Genomic DNA, 23,483 nt, shown 5'->3' with positions numbered 1-23,483 from the left:
CCTGGGCAGGGACTCAGCCTCACAAAACTGTCCTCAGCCTCAGACCTCAATTGCACATGTGGATATTCTGTCTGACTTGGTTACATTTAGGGGGCTCTTGCAGACCCACCTTGGAGACAGAATTTGCTGTAAGGGCTTGCACAACTTAGAGGAACATTTGTGTCCTGTTTCCTGGTTCATTAAAAGACATGACAAAGGGCACAGATGAACAGCCGGAGGAAGGTAATGTGTTACCTATCAGGAGAGGACTCAGAACCCAGGTATTTAGGGATTTTTTAATGGGGGCTCCATGGTATAGACAGGATTATTTATTACCTCAATTTCCAGAGCCTGCTGCTCCCCAGCACGGGGGTGGAGCTAAGGGCTCCAAGCTGCTGATTAAGGCTTGCTTCCTTGGGAAGCAGCCCCCACCAAGAGTGCCACCAAGAGTCACCTCCTATGCCAAGGAAATTCCAAGACCTTAGGAGTTTTGTGTCAGAAAAGGCAGACAGAAAGCTGCTAGGTACTGATTATTATGGCCCGATGTTTACGGAACTTTCACTGACTTCAGTCAACACTGAGGGTGCTGGAATTGGTCTCCCTTTAAAACCGATCTGTGTAAGGCTAAGTTTGAGGGACCCTCTTCTAAACGATGACTATGATGGACACCTGACCGCAGCTAAGAAGCTGAGCTGGGACACAGTCTGACTCCTGAGAGTTCGCAGCCGCGGCTCAGAGCAGGGGCGCTGGGGCTGGGAGATGCGGACTTGAGATCTGAGTCTCTTTCTGACTTCCCCAGCCTTGTTTTCTCACCTCAAAGAGGCGACCTATGTCTCTAGAGTGCTGAGGAGTAAGTCGAAGGACTGATGTGCCCTCGGCCAGAGGTGGGAGAAGGTAATCCCCGAAGAACGGTGCAGCTGCAGCGACTGGGAGGGTTTTCTGACTGGCCGGCTGGTGACATCTCTGGCTTCCTCTCACTTCCAGTGCCATGGTCAAGGTCAATTTGAATTGTCCCTGGCTCCTCCCCTAGCTGCAGCCTCTCTGCCCTCAGCCTGCTGACCTCACCCTAGTGGTTCCCAAGTGCTGGGCACAGCAGTGGCTGTGTCAGGGTGTCAGTTCTAGGGTATCCAGCCTGCCACTGGGTTTCCAGCCATGGGTACTGACTGTGTCTAATAAATTTTTACTGAATAGATTAATAGGAAGACAAAAGTTCCCAGCAGGAAATCAATGCTTGTTAGCTTTCTCAAGTCTATCCCAATGTTTAACCCAAATGATCAATATTTGGGACCGCATTTCCCGTTACATTTGTCTCAAGATCTTTTCAGCATTAAGCTCTCAGTGTAGAGTGACTGGGGTTGCAGCCTGGCTGGGGCAGCCCTGTGGTGCTGAGAGTCAGGTTCTCCACAAGTGAAGCAGAGGTGGTGGAGGCAGCAGAGCTGGTCCCCAGGGAACTTCCTAGCACCCGAGAAGGTTAACCGGGCTCCCCGAAGGGCAGCTCTTCATTTTTTCCTGTTGTTATCACTACTTCCCACTTCCGATGTAAAGCAAGAGGAAAAGGACACCATGAATAGTGGGCGGGCCAGCACCTCAGGCTCGGTGAAGAACGAAGATTCCCAGACAGAAATGCATTGTTCACTATATCTCCCAAGGGCCCCACAACCCAGCAATGACACTCCAGCGTGGAAACAGAAACGCTTACGTCCATGAAAAGGCATGTTATTTATAAATCTCCAAGAAAAGGCATGTTATTTATAAATCTCCAAACCAGAAAAACCCAACTCTCCATCAGGAGTAGAACAGAAAACCTCGTACATTCACTGAAAGGAGTATGATTACCCCAAGTGCAGTTACTTGCAACAGCGCGGTGTACTGCACATCCCACTCCTGTGTGCAAAATCAAGCCACGTTCCCTTTCCTCCAAGTTCAGGCACAGGCAAGGCTGCTTGTATTGTGCGGAAGTCAGACAGTGGTCACGTGACAAGTCTGGAAGAAGTTTCTGGTGGTCTGGGGAACGCGTCTGAGGGAATGTATGCACACTAATCCTAACTGAGTTGCCTTGAGATTTCATACTTCCTTGTGAGTGTTATACTTCAATACAGAAAATGAAAAACCTCATGAGGAGGAGCATGTTTTCTTTATGTTCGCTGAGAGCTTGATGTGTCCAAACATCTCAGTGCAATCAGGGAGGAGGAGAAGAGAGAGCCATCAGGAAGCCGTTATTGGCCAATCCCTGGGCAGGGAACAGGTGCTGGGAGCCTCACCCAGAGCTTTCCGTTCCTCTCCCACTGGCCAGCTATGTGTGAGCTCCTAAACTTGGCTTTCCCCCCAAATAACAAGAGCAGGAAGCTCGCAGTTGGACTCACTCATTCTCAGTAGAAAATGGACTTTTCTTTCTCCTTATGGTGAACTGACTTTGAGTGATGGCTGGAGTAGGGAAATCGCCCCAGGAAGTCTCAGTGTAGAGCGACTGGGGTTGCAGCCTGGGTGGTGCAGCCCTGTGGTGCTGAGAGTCTGGTTCTCCACGAGTGGAAAGCGACTTCCCACCAAGAGGGATGCCTTCGTGGGGCCCAAGGGCACGTGCAGCAGAGTAAGAGATGGGAACAGCTGGGTCCCTTTTGGATGCTGGTGAACTGGGAATTAACCAAGTCCAAAGCTCTTCTATCTACACGTTTGTCATGAAATGAGGTCTCTTCTGTTGGTCCCTGTCATTTTTGGGAGTTATTTTGTGATGAAATTCAACAGAAAACTTGCCACTGTAACGTTTTGGACTGTGTGGTTCAGTGCACTGAGAACGCTCACACCGCAGCAAGACCGTGGCCACTACCTTTTATCCTAGAAAACTGAAGCTCTGTCCCTGTTCAACAGTAACTTTACAGCCCTTGGAAACCAGCACAGCATTTTCTGCCTCTGTGAATCCGACTCCCTTTGGGGCCTCATGTAAGAGAATGTATTATTTAGCACAGTGTTTTCAAGACCAATCATGTTAGTGTTCAAGCCACTGAATTGGTCCATTTTCATTACTACAGTGAAATAGCTGAGGCAGGCTAACTTTATGAAGAAAACAGGTTTGGTTGGCTTTAAAGCAGCTGATGGGATGGGGAAGGCACTGGCACAGCTCTGGCTGGGGCCTTGGTTGTGTCACGTCATGGCAGATGGCAACGGTACAGGAAGCCACATAGAGAACTGGGTAGGGCCACCTGGTTCTGATGGTAACAGCTGTCTCCCCAGAGCTAACATGGGGTGAGAGGTAGGCTCCATACTAGGGGCTGCACTTCCTCCTCATGAATCTTTGGGGGACACATTTAAACCACGGATAACCCACAGCAGTCATGTGAGCTATATTTGCTATACCCTGTACCTGAAAATACAGTAAGTGACATGTAAGTTTGGGGACAGGAAAAGATCATCACATGAGGTCAGGTCACCCTGGAAAATCAGTATCCTCTGGCCTAGACTCACCAAGGGCACATTCTGAAATACAGTTCCAGCTCCCTGACCTGCACTCGAGGTCCTTCATACTTGACTCTTTGGCTTTCATGCCAGCCAACACTGACCTTACTGGCTACTTGGTGGTCTAGGATTCGCAGGTGAGGCAGAGCCACACATCTGCCTGCTGGTGTGGCTACAGGTATTTGGTGTCATCTCAGGAGCAGCCAGAGTTGCAGAGCCTGCCTGGTCTCCTGGTCTCTTGGGCACCACACCCTCCCCCTCTCTGCAAGGAAGACCAAACTACTGGCCCTCCCCACCAGCCTAGGTGCATACTTCAATCATAGATCTATTGTCCTACAATCACACTGCACTGTTTCCCTGGCCTGCCTGCCTCTCCCCTAGAGTGTTGGATCTTTAAAGCCAATGGTTTCTACCATCAGGGCTGGTTACAGTGTCTGGCTCGTAATCAAAATGCAATGAGCGCCTGCAGCTCTATTACTACTGGTTATTTTCATGCTACATACAAAGAATGTGCTCCTGAAGGACGAATTTTAAGAAGGAGCTCCATGTGACGTGCTGGGTAGTGGGAATGATTCCATACAAAAGCACAGAAGGGCAGGACTTCTTACCCCGACAAATTCCTACCTTGTTGCAAATTTCCTTCCTTGTCAGTTAAGGGAGTTAGAGGCAGCTTTCTGAGCTATACTATTATCTCTAGCTAATTAAAACTTTCCCCAGTTCCTCCAGAAATATTTCTTTTTATATTTCTGTTCTAATTTTACAGAGCAGATGTTATTTTCCATGAACTGGAGCGATTTATCCTGGAGTATACTGCTGAAGTTCCAAAAGCCCACCACACAAGCCCAATCCACTCCAGGATTCGGGTGATTTTCCTCACAAGTGTCACACAACACAGTGAGCCTTTCCTGCTTCTGGTGGTGCTCAGCTCAGGGCCTGGAGACATGTTTAACTGTGCTATTCTATGCATCCTCTGTCAAATCAGGATGACACTCTGATTTGCAGAGGGAGGATTGCTGGTGGGCAAAACGTTTTCTTCTGAGGACTCTCCAACTACCTGTATTGTCCACCACAAAAAGCTGCAGGTCCTTCTGCCTCACACTGCTCTAGGCCTTATGTCTATGCAGCTCCCTCCTTGTTGTCAGTGACACACAGCAGCTCTGTTATGGTCTGTGTCTGGATGTCCCCCCAAAGCCTCATGCAGTCATGGCGGTGCTTTTCGGAGGCAGGTTCTAGAGTCTGTGATTGGTTCACAGTCCAGCGCAGGCATTGGTAGTGAGAGTGCTGCACTTGCGCTGGGTTGGGAAGCCGGCATACGATACAAGGCAGGGAAAGTGACCTGCTCCCTGTTTTGCCCTTTTGCTCTTGTTGTTTTTGGTGTCTGCTGCAGCTGCCATGTGCTGTTGCCTTCAGCCACGTCACCCTGCCACACAGCTAGCTGAGTATGGACTGAAACCTCCAAAAACTGGGAACTAAATAAACCTTTCCTTCCTTCACTTTGGACATCAGGTATTTTGTTTCTGCAACAACAAGTGAAAAGTAACTGAGACAAGTCCCAAGAGGGACACAGCCTTGGAGCTCTGAGAAGCTCCTCGTATCCCAGGGTGGAAGCCAGTGTGGACATCTTCCTCTTTTCACCCACACAACTAAACAAACATTCTCCACTGGCACAGTATTTCTTTGCACCTGCTGCTTCTTGAAATAAACATTTGCCTGCTTTTGTCACCTGCTGAAGGTACCAGCCTGCCCCTCACCTCCTACGAAAGGACTGCGCCCAAGCCTCCTTCTGCTCCCATCTCCTCGCCATGCCTAGCAGGGTCCCAGAAAGTCCTGTCACAGTAACTTTCCTTTCCTTAGTCAGCCAGGAAGAAGCAATTACCCTCCTGAGCTGACGTCAGCCAGCCGCCCAGACTGAGCGGGCGGGCTCATCTCCTGCCTGCCCCTGCAGGGGCATGCTTGGGGCTGCACAAGGAACTGAGTACTCCACTCCGCCGCCAGTGTGGGCTGCTGCCAGATCCCAGGCTAGGAGCAGACATGCTCTAGCCGCTGCCTGCGGGGGCCTTGGAGTGCCCTGCCACAGGGCTGGCAACTGCTAGTCGAGCATCAGGGTGGGAGGAAGGTGCAGTGCAAACACTTTATTTTCTCCTCCAGGTTACCTCATACACAGCTACAATTTCGTGATGTAGGGACCTTTCTCTTTCCCTGTGGGCAGGATAAATACTTTTATCTTCACTACTTTACCAGCTATGATGGGGATGAAGTGGGTCAATATGAAAGAAGGGTGCCCTGAGGAACGTTCACAGCAACACAACATGGAAATGTGGCTTGAGCCATAAGCCACCCTTGGCTCTATCCCCGCCCCAGGACTTACATGTTTTCAGAAGAAAATAAACAAGAGGAGAGCACAGATTTTATTGTGTGTTTTAGAAATTTAGTTATTCAGCTGGCTGTGGTGTCACATGCCTGTGAACCCAGCACTGGGAGGCTGGGGCAAGAGAATGGCTATGAGTTCAAGGCCAGCCTGGGCTACAAAGTAAGTTCAAGCCCAGCCTGAACTGCCCTGTAACTGTCTCAAAATAAAAAGAACTAAATTATTCAGGTGGCTTTGAATGTGTAGTCCAGATGGAATGCAGATGGAGGGAGACTGCTGGGTCCTGGGTGGGATGGGGAGCTGCTCAGCTCACAGAAGGGAAGCTCCTTTCCCATAAGGGCTCTGTGAGGCTGGCTGCTGAGGGCCGCTGACCTCCCCAGAATCTCCGCCCTGGAGAGACCACAGTGACCGCATCTCTCTGACCTTTTCTCTAATATCCTCCAGAATCAAGCCCCTTGCAAGGGCAAAGAACACCTGTGCTTTGGTTCCCTCTCCCTTGCTCATGAATAAGCAGATTTGAGCATAGAGACAGAAAGGAAACCACAGAAGCGCCCATGTCGACTGCCTCGGCTGGGGGTTCAGGAGCAGGTGAGTCAGGTTGCTCGACGCTCCTTAATAGGAACAGGGGTCGGGTCACACACCTTACAAAGAAACAGTTTACTCCATTAATTCCTCTCTCTTGGTGCCCCAGGGCCTCAGGAGGGGCCAGGGGGCAAATGAAATATTCCTGGCGTTAGGCTTGGGGTGGCTGCACTGGCAAAAATCAACTCTCCTCCTTCAAAGACAGCTTTTATTCCCGAGGGGACAAATCCGACCCCAGAGTCAAGTCTCAGAATGCTGGAAATAAACACTTTTCCTTTAAAACAGAAAATAAATCGAGACCAGGAAATGGACCTCAATGCTACTGATCTTGTGATTCTGACTAATTCCATTCCAAAACAAGAAGAGAGCAACGTGACAGCTGAGTTACCGTGAGGTATAAAGCCCAAAGAGGGGGACGGCCTTTTGGAGCTCCTGGCCACACGCAGCTTTGTGCACTGGGGCAGACTCTCTTTAGACACCAAGCCTAACAAGACCGGAACTACCTTCTTCAGAGGGGCGTGAGCTTCAGGATGGGTCGCAACTCAATGTACCTGCGCCCCTAACACCCCCACACCGTCTGCCACTGGCGAGACGTGGCCCGTGTCTTACGTGCAGGAAGGACGTCAATCTGTCTTCATCGTTTTAACCTTCTGTGTCTGTGTCCAGCTTTTCAATGCTCTTTGATAAATCACTAGAGACACTGAAACACAGTGACCTTACTTCCACTTCAGTCACAGAGCTCGGGAGAACAGAAGGATTAATCATAGTGAAGAGTGGCTACACGGGCAGCCAGCAAGAGACGGGCAGCAGACATGGCTTATGAAGAGAGAGGTCTTCGAAGGGGTACTTCTCAGGAAAAACTTGGCACACTGTCATCACTGATAATGAATTAACTGTCATCTCAGTTCCGGCTCTGGGAGGTGGGGAGCCTCTGCTTTAAGGACAAAAGCAGGTGAAGGGTCCGGGTCTGAGCTGGGAGCCTGGTGCAGGAGCAGACCGGGCACAGCAATCTCAGTCTGGGACTGCTGGTGAAACTGGAGGGAGACTGCTCTGGGGTCCCTAGGCTTGGTCCCAGCCAATCAGCAGCCATCAGGGCCCGGCGAAAGGATGCAAAGCTCCTCCTTGGAGGAAGCCAACACCTGTAGGTCTTGAAATTATTTTGGAAAGCGAATTCTCATTCAAAATGCTGAATAAATTACATATATACAAAGATGAGACAGACTTTGTGCAAGACAGTAGAACCCTAGACGTGAAATCATTTGACATAGATGGCGAAAGAGCTATGCTTACCATATTTACAGAGAGAGAAGCTGAAGTCTGAGTGTCTACCAACGACTAGTGACTATAAAATGACATTACAGAGTGAAAAGAATACTAGAAACTCGAAAATTAAAAAAAATAAAGACAGAGGCACCAATGGACAGGTTGAGCAGGTTAGACACAGCCCAATGAGTAAACTGAAAGTTAAATCAAAGAATCAACAAGGCAATATGAAGAAAAGAAATAATGTGGGTGGGAAGATGGTCGTGGGCAGCAGAAATAGCCCTAACATATTTGTATCTTACATATATCTATATATTATGTGTATTTGTGAATATATGTATTATCCATCTTAGGAAGAGTAAGGCAAGAGAAAAGGAGCCAACGTACTATAATTTAGAGGTTAAAAACTACTCAGAACTGATTAAAAATTTAATCCATTAAGGCTTAACGAAGCCCAGGCCAGGCATGGAAAATCCATACCCATGAAACATCAGGTTAATGCCAGAGTGCAATCAAGACAGTGTGAAGAAACAAAGATGATACTAAACAAAAACAATGACAAAAACCCAAAAGTTAGAGATCCACAAAGAGCAGAGTTCTTAACTCTAACCTATAGTATTAAAAACCAGGATATAGTACAAGACAGACTTGAGGTACACAAACAGAAGAGCTATAAACCTAGAATTTCACATGTAGCAAATAGTTCCTTTAAAAATAAAGATATTTTCATGTCTAGACTTTAATGATCAAAACCAGAATAGTTTGCTACCAACAGATTATTACTAAATAAATCAGTACTTGTGGACTTTAGAAAAATTATCATGCAGAAAAGAAGACATCAGATTGGCCAATAAACCTAGGAGATGGTTATCAACTGCATCTGTGACTCGGGTACAAGTGAAAACCACAAAGCAATGCACCATTCACTCATCAGATCAGCACCACTGAAACGGAGTCCCTCCTGCTGAGAGTGAAGACCAATAACAGCACTGTAGAAAACCACTGCACAGAACCTTCTAGCAGAACACGGCACTCTCTTACCACGCAGCAGTTCCACTCTTGGGAGTATATTCTACAGAAACGTGTAGCGTCCCAACATACAAATCCAAGAATAGCCATAAACCTAAACTAGAAACTACCCAAATATCCAGTGGGAATAAGACAGATGGATTGTGGGACATCCACATGATGGAATCCTACAAACTATAGCTACACTCAATGTGATTCAATCATACAACAATGTTGAGTGAAAGCCAGAAAAATTACACTAAAGTGATTGTACTTATCTAAAACTAAAAACATTAAACTGCATGTGAATGGGATTAGAGCCCTTCTAAAAGGGCTTAAAAGAGCCTGCCTGTCCCCTTTGCCCCTGTGCCCTGTGAGGTACAGAAGGTGCCATCCTGAGGAAGGGCCCTCCACCAGACGCTGAGTCGGCTGATGTCCTGGTCTTGGGCTCCTCAGCCTCCGGACCTGCAGCAATAAGGTTCCACCGCTCATAACGCACCCGGCCTGAGGTGTTCATTACAGAAGCCTGGGTGGGCTAAGACACAGGGCAGGTTACACAGTTCACCGTCTAACAGGCTGCAGACTTTACTGTTTGTTAAATATTTTTAAAAATAAAAAGAGGTAAGTTATTTCCAGTATGTGAATGCTTATTTAAATGAGAAAATAAATCAATTCTTCATTGCTATAGAAAACTAGAGAACGTTGGTTGTTGATTCCAACTAGGCAAAGAATGTAGACTTATAAATGTGATTTAATAGAGAAAGGAATAATAAAGGAAGTTTGACTGAACAAGTTATTTACTGAATGCACCCTAGGAGTTTAGAAATTAAAAAGTTTTATGTTGGAGAACTCAAGAAAAGGAAAACTTGGTCAATAATTTAGATATTTTCATGTTGAGGTAGAAAAATGAGTTAGACATCCGGAGGCAGACTCCTGCTGACAGTTCTTTTGTTAGGACACAGGTTCCCCTGTATCCCTAGCAATGTGTTACTGGGTCGAATAAAACCTGAGCCCACAGGATACTCCCACAACCAAACTTAAAGAGAGAGAGAGAACATGGAAAAATTTGTCCCTTTGAAAGTTAAATCTGATTCTTGTGATTAGACAGAAAAGTTTGAGATGATGATTCATTATTAATAAAAAATCAGTGAAATAAAAACAAATTGTTTCAATTACTTTGGTTCAATTAATCAACTATTTATCGAGTGCTTGCTATATGCCTAGTAGCATTAAAACACAGAAATGTATTCGTTAGTTTCATTCATTTGCTTTTGAAATTAGACTTTATTATATCTCATTGATCTCCTAGAGGGGTGGCAATATTTCACTTTTCAACAATGCACACTGATATGAAAGGTTATTATTCTGAACGTTTGAAAATGAGCCAATTAACTCAATGACCCTAAGTCTTTACGAGAATTTTTCTCCTATTTTGTTAGGAAAAAAAAGTGTTACAGGGCTGATAAAGGTTACTCACAAATAATCTTAGCTCTTCAAAGTAGCTATTATGCAAGTCATTAATCCCCATCACCTTGAAAGTATATAGCATCTCACAGTCTGTTACTCAGCAGCACAAGTGTTCCTCTACTCATTTTGAAAGATTATAGCAAGAAAGTAACAGAATAAAAATAAATAAATGCAGATAACTTATAAAGTAGGTATAGAGGATCCAAATAGTGGTTACCATGGTAACACAGATGGGTGATGTTGGTGGGCTACATTCGCGGTCTTAGCAGCTTTCTTCCTAGCAGGGAGTCTGATACAGGCGGCCCATAACATCCGATTCAAAAGCAGGACGACTGTGTCCCTACAGGGTAGAATGTCTGTTACTGTACAGGCCATTTTCACTGCTTTGCTGTGCCCCAGGTCATTCTTTTATCTATGAGATGCTGAAGACTGTGGAACCCCATAGCCAGGGAAGCAGAAGGAGCCCCTGGACCGACGGTCTCTCAGTACAGGGGAAGGGCAAAGTGGGGCATTTCAGAGCTCAGTCTCTCCATGGAACTAACCATGAAGACAGAAATAACAACTGGACCCAACTGCCTTGGAATGCTGGAACCTGATAAAGCACAGCACCTGGGGGAGTGCTTGACAAAAGGAGCTGGTGCAGAACTCTGGTCAGACAGCAGCAAGCTCAAACCACCCACAATCCAATTCCTGGACGCACTGCAGCCACAGGAATGCATCATTTGGGCAGCTGGCTTGCAGCAGGGTGGGCAGTAAGGGCCTTGCTCTGTAGACATCTAGGCTGGGTGTGTTGGTCAGTCTCGAGCTTCCTAGGGGGTCCAGGGCAAACCCCTGCCTTTGTTTTGCACCCCTGTAGTCATGCTAGTATCTCCGGGAAGGGCCACCAGAAGATCTGAAGAAAAACACAAACCCAGATTGTTACTGACTCTACACATTTAAGGGATTCCTCTAAGGTTTCAGGTTGAACAGAGATGACAGTGGTTTCTGTGTCTCCACATAAAAGAGAATATAGACTTTGTAAAAATAATTTGCAGATGTCACTAGATAAATGGAACGACGCAGACAATTCTGATTTCCTGACGCACAACATTTTATAGTTATAAGTCTAGTTCTAACAAAAAACTGTAAAGCATCCAAAGAAGCAGGAAAGGGAAAACAATCTGGCAGAAACTATTCCCGAGGAAGCCTGGACATGAGACTGAAGTCCACTCTATCAAATTTGCTCAAGGAGCTAAAGGAAACCAAGATAAAGAGTAAAGGATAGCAGGGGTACACTGAATGAGTAGAGGGGACCTGAATAAAGGAATTAAATTATAGCCAGAAGCCAATCAGAAATTCTGGAGCAGAGGACTATAGTAGTTAAAAGGTAGAAAAAAAATTTTAAAGAAACGGTTGAAAACCTGATGGAAGACACTATGCTCAAGAAGCTCAGCAAGTCCTGAGCAGGAAAAAGTCACAGAGATCCACAGTGAGGTACATTGCAGTCAAATTGTCTGTACAAGGCACCAGGGACCTGCCACCTGCAGGGGACTCTCAGTAAGATTCACAGCAATACCAGAAGTCTTGGGTGTCGGAAGGCTGAGGGACGCGACAGGGAAAGTATGGAAGGAAAACCAAACCTGGCAACTGAGAACCGTATACTGACAAAGCTATCCCTTAAGGTTAAGGAGAAATTAAGACACTCCCAGAAAATCAAAAGTGAAAGGGGCTCCTTACCTTCTGCCCTACAACAAGTGCTGAAGGGAGTCCTTGAGACCTGAACTGAAAGGACCCCAGACGGTACCTTGAAGCCGCATGAAGAATAAGGACAGTTGTAAAGGTTATTACGCAAGTAAGTGTAAAAGCTGGTTTTGCTGTACTTTTGTAATTGCCCTTTTCTTTCAACATAATTCAAAAGGCAAATTTGTGAACCAGTAATTATAATCTGCTAATTGGCACATAGGTACAAGGATGTGTTCTGTGACAGAAACAGTGGAAAGGGGGTGAGACGGAGACATGCAGGGGCAGAGTGCGGGCACACAGGACAAGGAGCGCACTGCTTGCCAGAGCAGGGCCCTGGGGACGCGCTTCCCGGGGAGGGGCACAAGTCAGGTCGAGAAACGAGCCTGCACAAATTCCAAAAGTTTCCATAGTGGATCGGTTATCATGTTTGCCTCGCCCAAATCCCAAAAGACTGAGGTTAAAGGAACTTTTCCAATCACAAGGCAAGAAGGTGGACACTGGAACAGATGGAACACCAGGAAACTGACAGGTAAGTGGAAATTAAACAACACACTCTTAAACAAGCAATGCAGGGGGCAAAATCCTCAAGGAAACTGGAAAATACCTTGAGCAAGCAAAAGAGGAAAATAACATTCCAAAATTCCCAGGATGCAGTAAAACAGTGTGGGAAAGATAATTTATGACTATAAATGTTTACAGTGAAAAGAAGATCTCAAGTCAATAACCTACTCTATACCTTAAAAAACTAAACCCAAAGCAAGGTAATAGACACAGAGATATATAGAAAATAAAAATAATGAACAAAATAAAAATGTTTCTTCTTAGTAAACCTAGGAAACCTTTACTTTAGGTTGACCTCCCCAAATAGAAATAAAAGAGGAAGAATTACTACTGACCTTATAGAAAGAAAAAGAATTAGAAGAGAATACTACAAACAAGTGTAAACCAATACCCTGGATAATTTAGATGAAATGAACAAATTCTTAGGAGCATAAAAACTGACTCTAGAAGAAAAAGAAAGTCTAAATGGACTACAACAGTAATGACTCCTCCCTAAAAAAAAGGCTTTCCTGGTAAACTCTATCAAGTGGATTAAAGAATTTTTTTTCACATACTTCAAAAAATTAAAGAGGACACACACTTATCTTTGATACCAGGGTGGACAGGACATGGCACACTAAGTGGCTCATCTTTGACCATCCTAGCTAAGCCATGTAGGCTGCCCCAGTGGAGGCCTTTGACATCACAGACTGAGATGAGTCATCTCTGTCTCACCCACAGATCATGCAGCAAACAAAACAGTTGCATTTTAAGCCACTAAGTCTTGGGATGGTGTTATACAGCAGTAAATAACCTGACAACCAGTAACTGGTTTGATCTGCAGTAAGAGGCAACAGACCTGGAGCCTCTGGATTGGCTCACCATTGTCCTAAATGGTGGACAAATTACATAATCTGCTGCTCAGAAATGTGGAGGATGAGCTACATAAGAAAATGATCCCATGAACACAACCGAAATCCTAAACCCAACAGTGATAACATTAGAGTGGTGCGCCACTGGTCACAGACAGGAGTTTAGGGCAGGCTGCCTCAAGAGTAACTATCTCCCCTATGTCCTAAGCCACTTTCTTGATAGCTGCTACAGAAGGCAGCAACAATATTTTTCAGCAATTTGTAACACACGCTCACCCAAAGGGGAAGAATCTGCCAAATTCCTGCCTTTGATCACTCTAAAATAGAAAAGCATTATCAAATTGAATGGATCAAAGCAATGTCAAATATTTAGAGAAAAGAAGAGTATTATGCCTAGGAAAGTTAACAGTGACCAGGATTTAATGTTGCAACAAAGCATTAAATCAGACTTTCTGCTGGACAGGTGGCATGAGGAGCTCAGTCAGGCAACCTTTTGGAGACAGCTTCCTTCCTCAGAAACATGCCTATAAAGTGTCCATCTGGCCAATCGTGGCATCTCTCTCAGCTCCTGGATCTTGGACACCACACGATAGTATCATCATCTAAGCAAAAGCACATATCACTGCCAACGTCCACCAACTAAAAGGAACAAGAATGGAAAGAGAAGTCTTTGGGGCACAATGTGTCTGGTGGGCAAGGCCAGCCTTTGAGACTTCAAGATGCACATTTCTGCATGGACCTGGGACTGGCTGCGGCCCCTCCAGTGCAGCAGTGCAGTGCCATGAAGCCACTACAAATCAGGGCAGCTTAAGCTGGCAAACTGCAAAAAAAAAAAAAAAAAAAAAGAAGTAGCCCCCAAGATTCAAACAGTCGAATCTCAATGGTGGCCTATTCAAGATGATTGGAGACGCACACTAACAGTGTTGTGAGGGATGGTTTAATGCACTTGATAGGCAAAGCACCTCAAACTGGTACCTAATTCTTCTACAAATGAATAAAGGTCAAGCCAGGCAGTGAAGACTTCTGAGAGGAGCCATGCAACAATGCCTTCATGGTTGAGCTGCAATACACAGCAATTAGCAAACACCTAGCCAATTCGTTATCGAGAAAGAAGAAGCCTGTGTCATCGATGCCAGTCTGATTAACAATCATGATCAAATTAATAGTGTTCTTGCAGTAAAGCAATACATTGTGCTGTAGCCATTGTCTGTAAAGAGAAAGACACTAATAATGATAACAGTTTACAGGAACAAGCATCAAAAAAGAAACACGTGTGATCAGTGCTGGAATTGGACATTCTAGCCAAAATGGAACAGAAGAACACACAACACAGAAAACACGCAAGTAATCAGAGGACAAAGGACGAGTAATTTATTAAAAAGATTAATTATGTAAAAGGCTGAAGGAGAGGGCACAAAGAGGCAAAGATCCTTCCCTGTCCTTCCTGGTGAGTCCTACATTAAGGAACACATACGTGGCATGAACAGGTCTGTACCTGGCAGATGTAACGTGGCCACTAGCGGACTGCTCTACTATAATGAAGAAGACATTTTCCTGGCACTTTAGTAAGCGTTTGGAGTCCGTTATCAGAGAGGCCTCGCCACCACAGCACCCTTCTTTTCAACTAGATTGTGATGCAAGGAATAAATCAACCTGCACCTGAGATCGAAGGAGCAGTGCAGTAGCCTGGACCAGAGGTGGGGTTTCTGGGGTTCAGGAAGCAAATCTCAGCCATTTGCAGTTAAGAAAACAAAACAACTGCTATTTTCTGCCCACGTGTGACTTTATTAATCAGCGGTTCTGGGGGACGAGCCCATTAATTTCAGTCCTGGGAAGCCACCGTGTGTTATGTAAGGCACAGGCACACTGATTTTTGACAGCTGGGGATTACAGATACAGCTTTAGGGCCACATAATTCTGACTACCTCGATTAAAAGTGATCTCATCTCCAGCGCCCATCTCTGCGGTGACGGTTTAATTGCCCTCTATTTAAATTCTTCTCCCCTCCTTTTCCTGGGCTTTTCAATAGATTTAAACAAAATGGCTATCGGCCTCTGACTTCACTGGTTTCTGTCACCAACCCTTCAGACGTTTTCCTCACTTCTCCTCACCATTGTGCGATCTATCAGCCTTGTACAAGTCCTGGCCAATGGCCATATTAATTTTCTACTTGAAAGAACACAAATAGCATACTGCTTATGACGAAGGTAGTAGGGGAGCTTGGGGAATAGCTGTTCATCTTACTGTGCAGTAATTAGCTTGGCAAACTGAAACAGTAACATGATTAAATCTGATACCTAGCCAAAATTGCCAAAAACAAAACATAAAAATGCTCATTTTGTTAGGGGTGTTAAATGGCTTTTTAAATAGCGGCTGTCGACAGTTCTATTTGCCCTTTTGGAAATGGTATGGGCAGTGTGACATCAGCGATCTTTGGTTTCCATGGTGACCATGAGTGATGGCATTTGAGACGTTGTGGTTAGCCTGTACCGTAGAATGCCTCGCACCTTACACCATACGTGGAGGAGGACAGAAATAGCTTTATCTTGACAGGTCTGAAGGAAAGAATGCTCATCATTCAAGCCAATAAGTAGCATTTTAAAATAAATACAGTTTGTTACTCGTAAACAGAAGGGGACTGTGAAGAGACACCAGTAAAGTGCTGAGCGACTCACTCTTGCTTGGACTTACAAGGACGAGTACATTGCTTAGGTATTTCAGCAGTGATTAACATTATTTTCAGCCGATGTGTTGTTATTTTATTACCTGGTTGTTCTTTAAACACTGATTTATCCATTTTTATACAAAGAAAAAGAATGATTTCTTACTGTAAAGCAATTATCCTAAGTGGAGAAATAATCTGTAGTACAGGGAGAAACCTTAATTGTCCTGTGGCAGGCAGACCACTCCTGTGAGCCTGTCTGAATGTTCCAGAAGACAGCGAGCCACCTCAGGCTTTTCCTGTTTGCCTCTTGGCACACTTGGTCATTCTGATGCTGATGCAGCTAAATACTTACTTTCCCTTTGTTTTAAAACTCTTCACATTTAGAGTTGACAGTCAACTTTAAAACACAGTCCCAGGACAATTACATGTACTTTGAAAAAAACTCAATAAACTTAGGTCTTTCTTAATTTGACTCTGATAAATGAGGACATTTTCAATTTTCTTATGTAGCTGTAAATGTAGTTCTGGTTTTAAAAAGGGTAATCACCTATAAAACATATAGTATGTATATATAAGGTGTACATACAGTGGCAAGACATAAAAAGTTTGTTTTTTAATAGAGAAAATGAGAATACACAGTCTTTCTGACTGGTGATTCAAATCAGATATACTATAGAGTTAATACTGTCTAGAGGCAGAAACAAAAGTAGTAAATCTAAGGGACAAAACCTACTGGCAAGATGACAGGAAGTCATAATGAATCTGAACACAAGTTAAAATTCTATATACAAGCCTTACTCCTCCAGGAAGGGTAACTGAGATGATAAATGATCCTGTCTCGCCCTTACTCAGCTGCTAGACATGCTAGGACGCAACACCGAGGTCACTACTGTGCATAACCTTAGGAACCCAGGACAAGGATGGACTTACAAACGGAAAACAAGGCCAGTGAAAAATGGAGGACACTTAGGTCCCAAAGTATCATTTGTGACCAAACTTACTATGTCTCCACAAGTCTCGGACAGGATTAATCACCTACAGGAAACTTTATCGTTACCGTTTTCATCATCAAACTCAATCTACCATCAGAGCCATAGCATCAGATAAGAATCTACTTAAAATATAACCAGGAAAACCCCAATGGCCATAAGAGTTAAAGAAGTTAAGACTTCAAGGGATAGAATCCTAGGTATCAGAACTGTGAAAGATAACCCGACCCACGTACATTTAAAAAGGAAATGAAGGCCCATGGAGGTCAAGCAGAATGACCCTTGATCACAAGGACAGTTACTAGCAGAGTGGGAAAGGTATTCTGGCTCCCTGACCACTGCCCAGTCTCTGTCCCTGTATGCCATGGGGAATGGAGCGCTGTTCATAAAAAGCAGCCTACAGACATCCCAGTACCATAAAACCACAAATGTCACATGGAGATTTTCAGGTTTAGGACATACATAGGATAATTGACTTTTTACAAAAATAAATTAAAACACACATATACACACATATACACACATGCACCACTGTACTCAAATCAGAAAAACTGAAGTCGAAGAAAATAAACATGGAAGGAAAAAATAAAAACTGTTACCAATACAGTAACAAACACAGAACAAATGTTTTCGGTGGTTTTCATCTGAAGGGTGCCCAGGGCTTGACTCAAACAGAAAGCCAAGGTCCTATGTGGTTTCTTCAGTAAAGAGCAACGGTGGGGCTTCCAGGCCAGTGGAAAGAAGTAACACTCACCCTGTCCTTTCTCCCAAAGAAGCACTGACTTCAGTTTCAAGACCCTACCCGAGGCTGTTCCCATAGAAACCCACAGAGAAAGCACCCAGTGGAGAATGCAGATGTACTACTCAGCTACGAGAAGGGTTCTTCCCGACTGAGAAAGCCTCTTGTTATTTTAAAAACTCTCCATACAGATGATCTAAAATTGAGCTATCATGTCAATTATGATAACAAGCTAGAAAGGGGACAGATGCTGATTTCCACTTAGAAAGATGCCCTGCTCAGAAAAGCAGAAACTGAGGCCCGTCGGAGCAACTGGCTATGACCTCAGGCCAGTCAGGGGTCCCCTGCATGCAGCATTTCTGAGGAGATGGAAGTTGTGAAGGCAGAGGAAATAAAAACCAGCAACGATGGCATACAGATGTGCTTCAGTTTCAGAACTGATTAGGTCCTCGCAGACACTGGAAAATCATGTGACTGTACACCAGACTTTGAGAGTGTGGTACTGACAGAGCCATAGAGAGTTATTCCTGCAACCACTGGGAAGGGACATCTGGAAGGAATACTAAGATCCTGCTACTCAAATGTGGTCTGAAGACAATCTTGAGTGTCACCCAGCAGCTGGTTAAAAACGTAGGCTCTGGCCCCAGCCTGATGTCATGAGTCAGGATCCACATTTTAACAAGCTCTTCAAGTGATGCCTAAGCATAGGACAGTCTCAGAAGTTCCCTAATGAAAGTGCCGATCCTGCTCTGGCAAAAGAGGCCATGAAAACTTCAGGCGTTATCAGGCTTACACAGATGTGCATGTACAAAGTGTCTGAAATCAGCCTGGCTCTTTCTTGCTACTTCGGGTCAACTACAGGTTATACACCTGAGAAGTAAAAGCTTATTATAGATACTGTACCAGTCAGGTGACCCTCATTTAGTTTCCTGTTCTACGTGGGACTAAAGATGATAAGGAAAAATATATAAAGCTAATACCAAAACTCAGGCCCAGTCTAATTGATTAAGTGAGCCTGGGTGATTACATTTTCGTAATTATACTCATTAAGACCCGAGTATGTGGAATGATTTACTGAATAGCAACAACTTATCAACTGCTTCCTAAAAAAACTCATTTCAACTTTAGATACAGTTGAATTTTTAGAAAACATTATTTTCACAAAAGGTATAGTTTAGCTTTTGGAATGTAGTAGTCTGATGGGAAAACAAATTTGAGGGCTAAAATCCATTTAAAGTGTTTTGATCTTGGCTTTCAGGTCTAAGCTTTCTGCTAGAAATTACAATTCTGGTAGGGCCACAACACTAAAGGGTTAGGAGCGAAGGCAGTACGTCTCATTTCCTGCCCCATTCGGCCAAAACTGCTTTTCCTGGCCACCTCCGCAGGTAGCCCGGGGCTCAGGTAAGGAGTTGGGCAGCTTCTAGCCAGGGGGAGAGCATGCTGTCTGCTGCACACACAAGCCTTAAGCTGGGGGCATCCTGAGAAGGCAGGGCAGGAAGGACTCTTGGACCCTTCTTTCTCTTCTGCTGCAGAGGGTTCTGTGACCCTGCTGGGAGAGGTGCCCTCTTGAGACTACTGGAGGGGACACTTTGTCTCTGAGAGTGGACAGACACTGGGTGGGTCTCCAGGATGGCTTCGCTCACCACTCTTAGCTCATACTCTGCTGTCCTATCATATCTCCTGAGACTCTCACTCTTTTCAAGCCTAGTCTAAAATCACTCGGGTTTAACTGTTTCCTTGGGTCTTTATTTCCTTATAAAGGCTCCTGCGCTGCTGAATTTACATTAAATAAATGTGCACGTTTTTCCCTTGTCAATTTCTCTTTGCCAGTTTAAGTTTCAGACTGAGCCAGGGACCCTAGGAGGGCTAGTATCACCCCCCTCCCCACACTGCATTCCCGGGCAGGGGAATGCTGTTCCCTAGGAATGCTGTCACACAGAACAGTACTGAAATCTGCCTTTTAACATCCTGTACTGGGACTGAGGTTCTATTTTCATTTTCTGAACAACAGCGATGATCTCTCTACTGGTTTCCACCTTTTTAGATCCATATCCTCCAAATCCATTTCCTTAGGCAGTAACTGGGCACAAAGCACAAGTGAGGAGTTAAGTATGGTGGCAGCGTGGCAGACAGCAGAGCAGGATGCCTGGTTCTCGCTCAGATGGAGAGTTTCTCACAGCTCCAGCCAGCCACCCTACTTTCATGCGGGTCCTGAATGATGGGCACAAGTCCTTTGTGTGAGCCCGGCCCAGTAAAGAATACAGTAATCACAGAAAGGGGCAAGAGAGGACTGAGCTGGATGGCACCACTGTAGCACACTCAAAATGAGACTGGATCATGAATTCGCCCTCCCGGGTTACCTGATATAACAGCTATTTTCCCGGATCCGTGCTCCTCTCGAGCTATCCTTTCTGCTTCCTCCATCAGCAGCATGCCAAAGCCCTGGTGGGAGAAACGGAGGAGTTGGGGATTAGGAAGGGGAGGAAGTCCATTGAGCAAGGCCCACATCACAAGCTGTAATTCAGTAGCCTCTAAAATCTGTTAAAGGGGATGACAAAAATCTTTTTATAAAAAGGAAAAAAATTTGTATCAAAACTTCATGTTGGCCGATCAACAAAAAAGGTTGAACTCTCCAGCAAGAGCCACCACACAGTACTCTGGGTGATGGAGTCCTGTCACAGCAAGGGGTTATTCTCACTTAGCTGTCTTATTTTAGCTACATTTCAGGCCATCTTCAGGGGACAGGTGTCTGTGGCACTAGACTTCTAAGTTGCCCCTCCACTTTCTAAAGGCATTTACAAACCACGCAAGAGTCTTACATCCATTCTGGGGCTTGCCCCAGAGCCACCTTAATGTTCTCAACACATCTGCCTGAAATTTTAAAGTTACTCATTTTAAGCTGTCTGGGCTCAGAGTTCTACTTCCACACTAGTTTACATTTATGGAGTACTTCAGTATTTTATGAGTGCTTTCACACCGTCTTACTGGATTCCACAGTATATTGAGTCATGTAAAATTGCCAGTATTAGATGGTTTCTGATTTTCAATTTTTGTTTATGTGCTGCCAAAGCAAGCTCCATTTCTGACTTTCTAGAGAGCGGTTTCTTATGGCTCAGTCTGATATATTCAGCGTGCCTACATCTGTGTCCTTCCCATCACCCCCAAAAGGCAGCAAGGTGGAGAGACAACATGGGCGATGACTAAAAACATCGATTCTTTTGTTTCTGTATTCCGTTCCCCATTTTCCCCTCTTTTTGTTTCCCTCCTCACCTATTCCTTTTCTCTCCTCCCACTATGAGTCACTGCTTAACTGGAAGCCAAACAGAAACAAAAGCAGGGTACCTGATGCTGAAACTTAGTAGGGTCCCGGCTGCTCACGGGGACTACGCTTCCGTACACGTGCAGCTCTCGCACAATGGACACCCCGCCCCCCAGCTCAAAACGGAAGGTTTCCTCCGAGCACTTCCGCAGCCGCAGGAGGCCAATCAGAATGTCTTGATCAGGGTCTTCGTAGGACAGGAACGTCTCCCAGCCACCGTTTGCAACATAATCTCTCCTCACCAGCTCAACCTGTTGAATAAAAAGCCACAAGACATAAATTTTTCAAAATTATTTCTATAATTGTATGTATTTATTGAGGCTAATATTCAGTTGGGAATAAAGAATGAATCACTGCTAATTATGTTTCTTTTTACTTGTCTGCTCTCAAATAGCACTGAGATTAAATAAGAGTTCATGCTTTATTCATGGACCATTACAAATGGAGAATGATTTTATAAATATTTGAACTTAATTAACCTTGAGATTCTTATATAGATATCCAGCGCCATAAATGCTTCTGTGTATTTAAATCTTTGATTGTCCATGAACTGTTCTAAGATAAAAAGTACATATAGTGTCACACTGGTAGCTCTTATGGACACTCCTTTTTGCCCCCAAATTGTCAAATTCAGTGTTTTCATTTTAAAAACTTATTTTCTCCACTAAAGCCTGCTTTAGGAGGGGGAAAAAAGATACTGGGCTGTTGTTGATAGGCAGATTATCCTTAAAGTGAGGTAAGCAATTTAGACCAACATTTGACTCAACAGTAAGACTCAACATTTGCTAACTAACCGGACTGTGTAAGAATTTGACAAAATGATTAACTGGGTTGGGTCTGATTTTTCCTCAAGAGATCCAAAATGTATCAAATGTCAATTAAATAAGACTAGACATATCGATTCAGAGATCATTTCCAGCTCAGTGTTTCCCAGATGGGGTCCACTGAGTTATACCCCAGAGCATGTGGCACACAGCTAGATACTGGAGATGCAGAGGAAGGTAACCCAATACATGCAATGAACATTTCATGGCATGGTGGGTCACTGCTAATAATGCCATCTATTCACATGACCAGCACCAGTAGACAGCAGCTCACCAGTGACATACCAAGAGACACACAGCTCTGTCTAACACGTGGTTCGCACATGTCAATTAATTAATGGGGAAGAAAACTAAGCCCTTCTTTATTTGTAGCGGCCACATTCCAAGTACTTGACAGTTCCATGCAACTACTGGCTACCGAACCAGGCAGCTTGACCCCCAGACATTTCCCACCCTGCACAAGGTGTTGGACACTGCTGATCTGGAATGCGGGGGCAGACACTGTTTTCACACCCGTCCTCTTCTGCAGTTCAGCTAGCTTCCTGGTTAGCTCTCCGGTCTCCATATCTGTCCCTACTCTTTAATTACTCTCTGCTCCAAGTTACTCATCTAAGCAGTTAAGGGGATTCAGCCTTGGCAAAGATTTAAAAGAAACTAACCTGGTACGGCCGTACTTTGTGATGAATTTCTTGGATTCCAACCTCTCTGGTTCTCACATCCCGACACTATCATAAAACAAACACAAAAAACCCAAAAAGGTACCTGGTGATTAAACTGGTAACTGATACAATGTTTAGTTAAAACTCTCTTTTATGTAAACTAAACCCTGGGCTCAAAATGAAGTTTTGACATAATCTACATTGACGTAAAATAACTGAATTTTAAAAAGGAACCTATCTTTAATAAATTTGATAATGGGGAAAGCAGAAATTTATGAAGTTGAGTTCTTTTGCTTTTAAAATAAATTTTGAATTTTAAAGAGACCAACATGTAATATAATCTTGAGGATAAAAGATGTTAAATCATAGAGTTAGAAAATAATTTTGCCCAGTGTATATAACTCTCCAAAAGTAAAATCCCAAATCATGTATGCAGAAGAGTAGAAAGCAAATTCTTGATGTATTATAAAAATATATCATTCAGTTACATGTCTGATGGAATATTATTCTCTAAATGTACCACAACGTATAACATTATTTTCAGGATTCTGAGTTTTCACCAGAGAGAAAATATCAATGTAGGAAAGTTGATATCATGAAAGCCATTTCTCTAATAACATATTTATGAAGAACTGTTACATATGTATGAAATTCCATAACAAAGTAAGAGCTTATGATTCAAGCCTACAGTAAAACAAAATAAAACAAAGCTATTTCCATTTCCCAGGAACCAAGTCCAAGACAATACTTTGCTGGAATAGAGTATATAACAAGCAAGGGTCATCCAGCCCTGACCCGCCGACCCACTACACATGGATGCTGTCTTTCTGTACAGTAGTCTGCAGGCTGCAGGTCAGTGTATCAGTGAACATTCGCTGGTTGCTCCTATCCTCCTACTTGGGGGTGGTGGTGGTTGGGGCTATTTTAATGGCAGAAATAAGGTTCTTGAACATTATTGGTCTATTTTACCACCACTCCCAATACAGTTCTAGAAAAAAAGCAAATGCATTTAGAGTAACTAATAGCCCCAAATGACA

General features: G+C 44.3%; 1 protein-coding gene across 2 annotated transcripts in view; it reads right to left on the bottom strand.

The window, feature by feature from the left end:
- Elp3 (elongator acetyltransferase complex subunit 3) overlaps positions 1-23,483 on the bottom strand; it is a 72,803-nt gene that overhangs the window by 1,492 nt on the left and 47,828 nt on the right. For both annotated transcript variants that reach the window (XM_003479376.5, XM_063234924.1), the window contains exons 12-14: positions 22,447-22,512; positions 20,987-21,214; positions 20,005-20,086 (exon numbers count right to left, since the gene is read on the bottom strand). In XM_003479376.5, coding sequence (XP_003479424.1) covers positions 20,005-20,086; positions 20,987-21,214; positions 22,447-22,512 — 376 coding nt within the window. The remainder of the gene's footprint in view (positions 1-20,004; positions 20,087-20,986; positions 21,215-22,446; positions 22,513-23,483) is intronic.

Source organism: Cavia porcellus, unplaced genomic scaffold (genome assembly GCF_034190915.1).
Source record: "Cavia porcellus strain 051 isolate PalLab524CR breed Dunkin Hartley unplaced genomic scaffold, mCavPor4.1 scaffold_24, whole genome shotgun sequence".
NCBI lineage: Eukaryota > Metazoa > Chordata > Mammalia > Rodentia > Caviidae > Cavia > Cavia porcellus.
The sequence above is the reverse complement of the archived record's forward strand: the minus strand, read 5'-3'. Positions and strand labels throughout refer to the sequence as shown.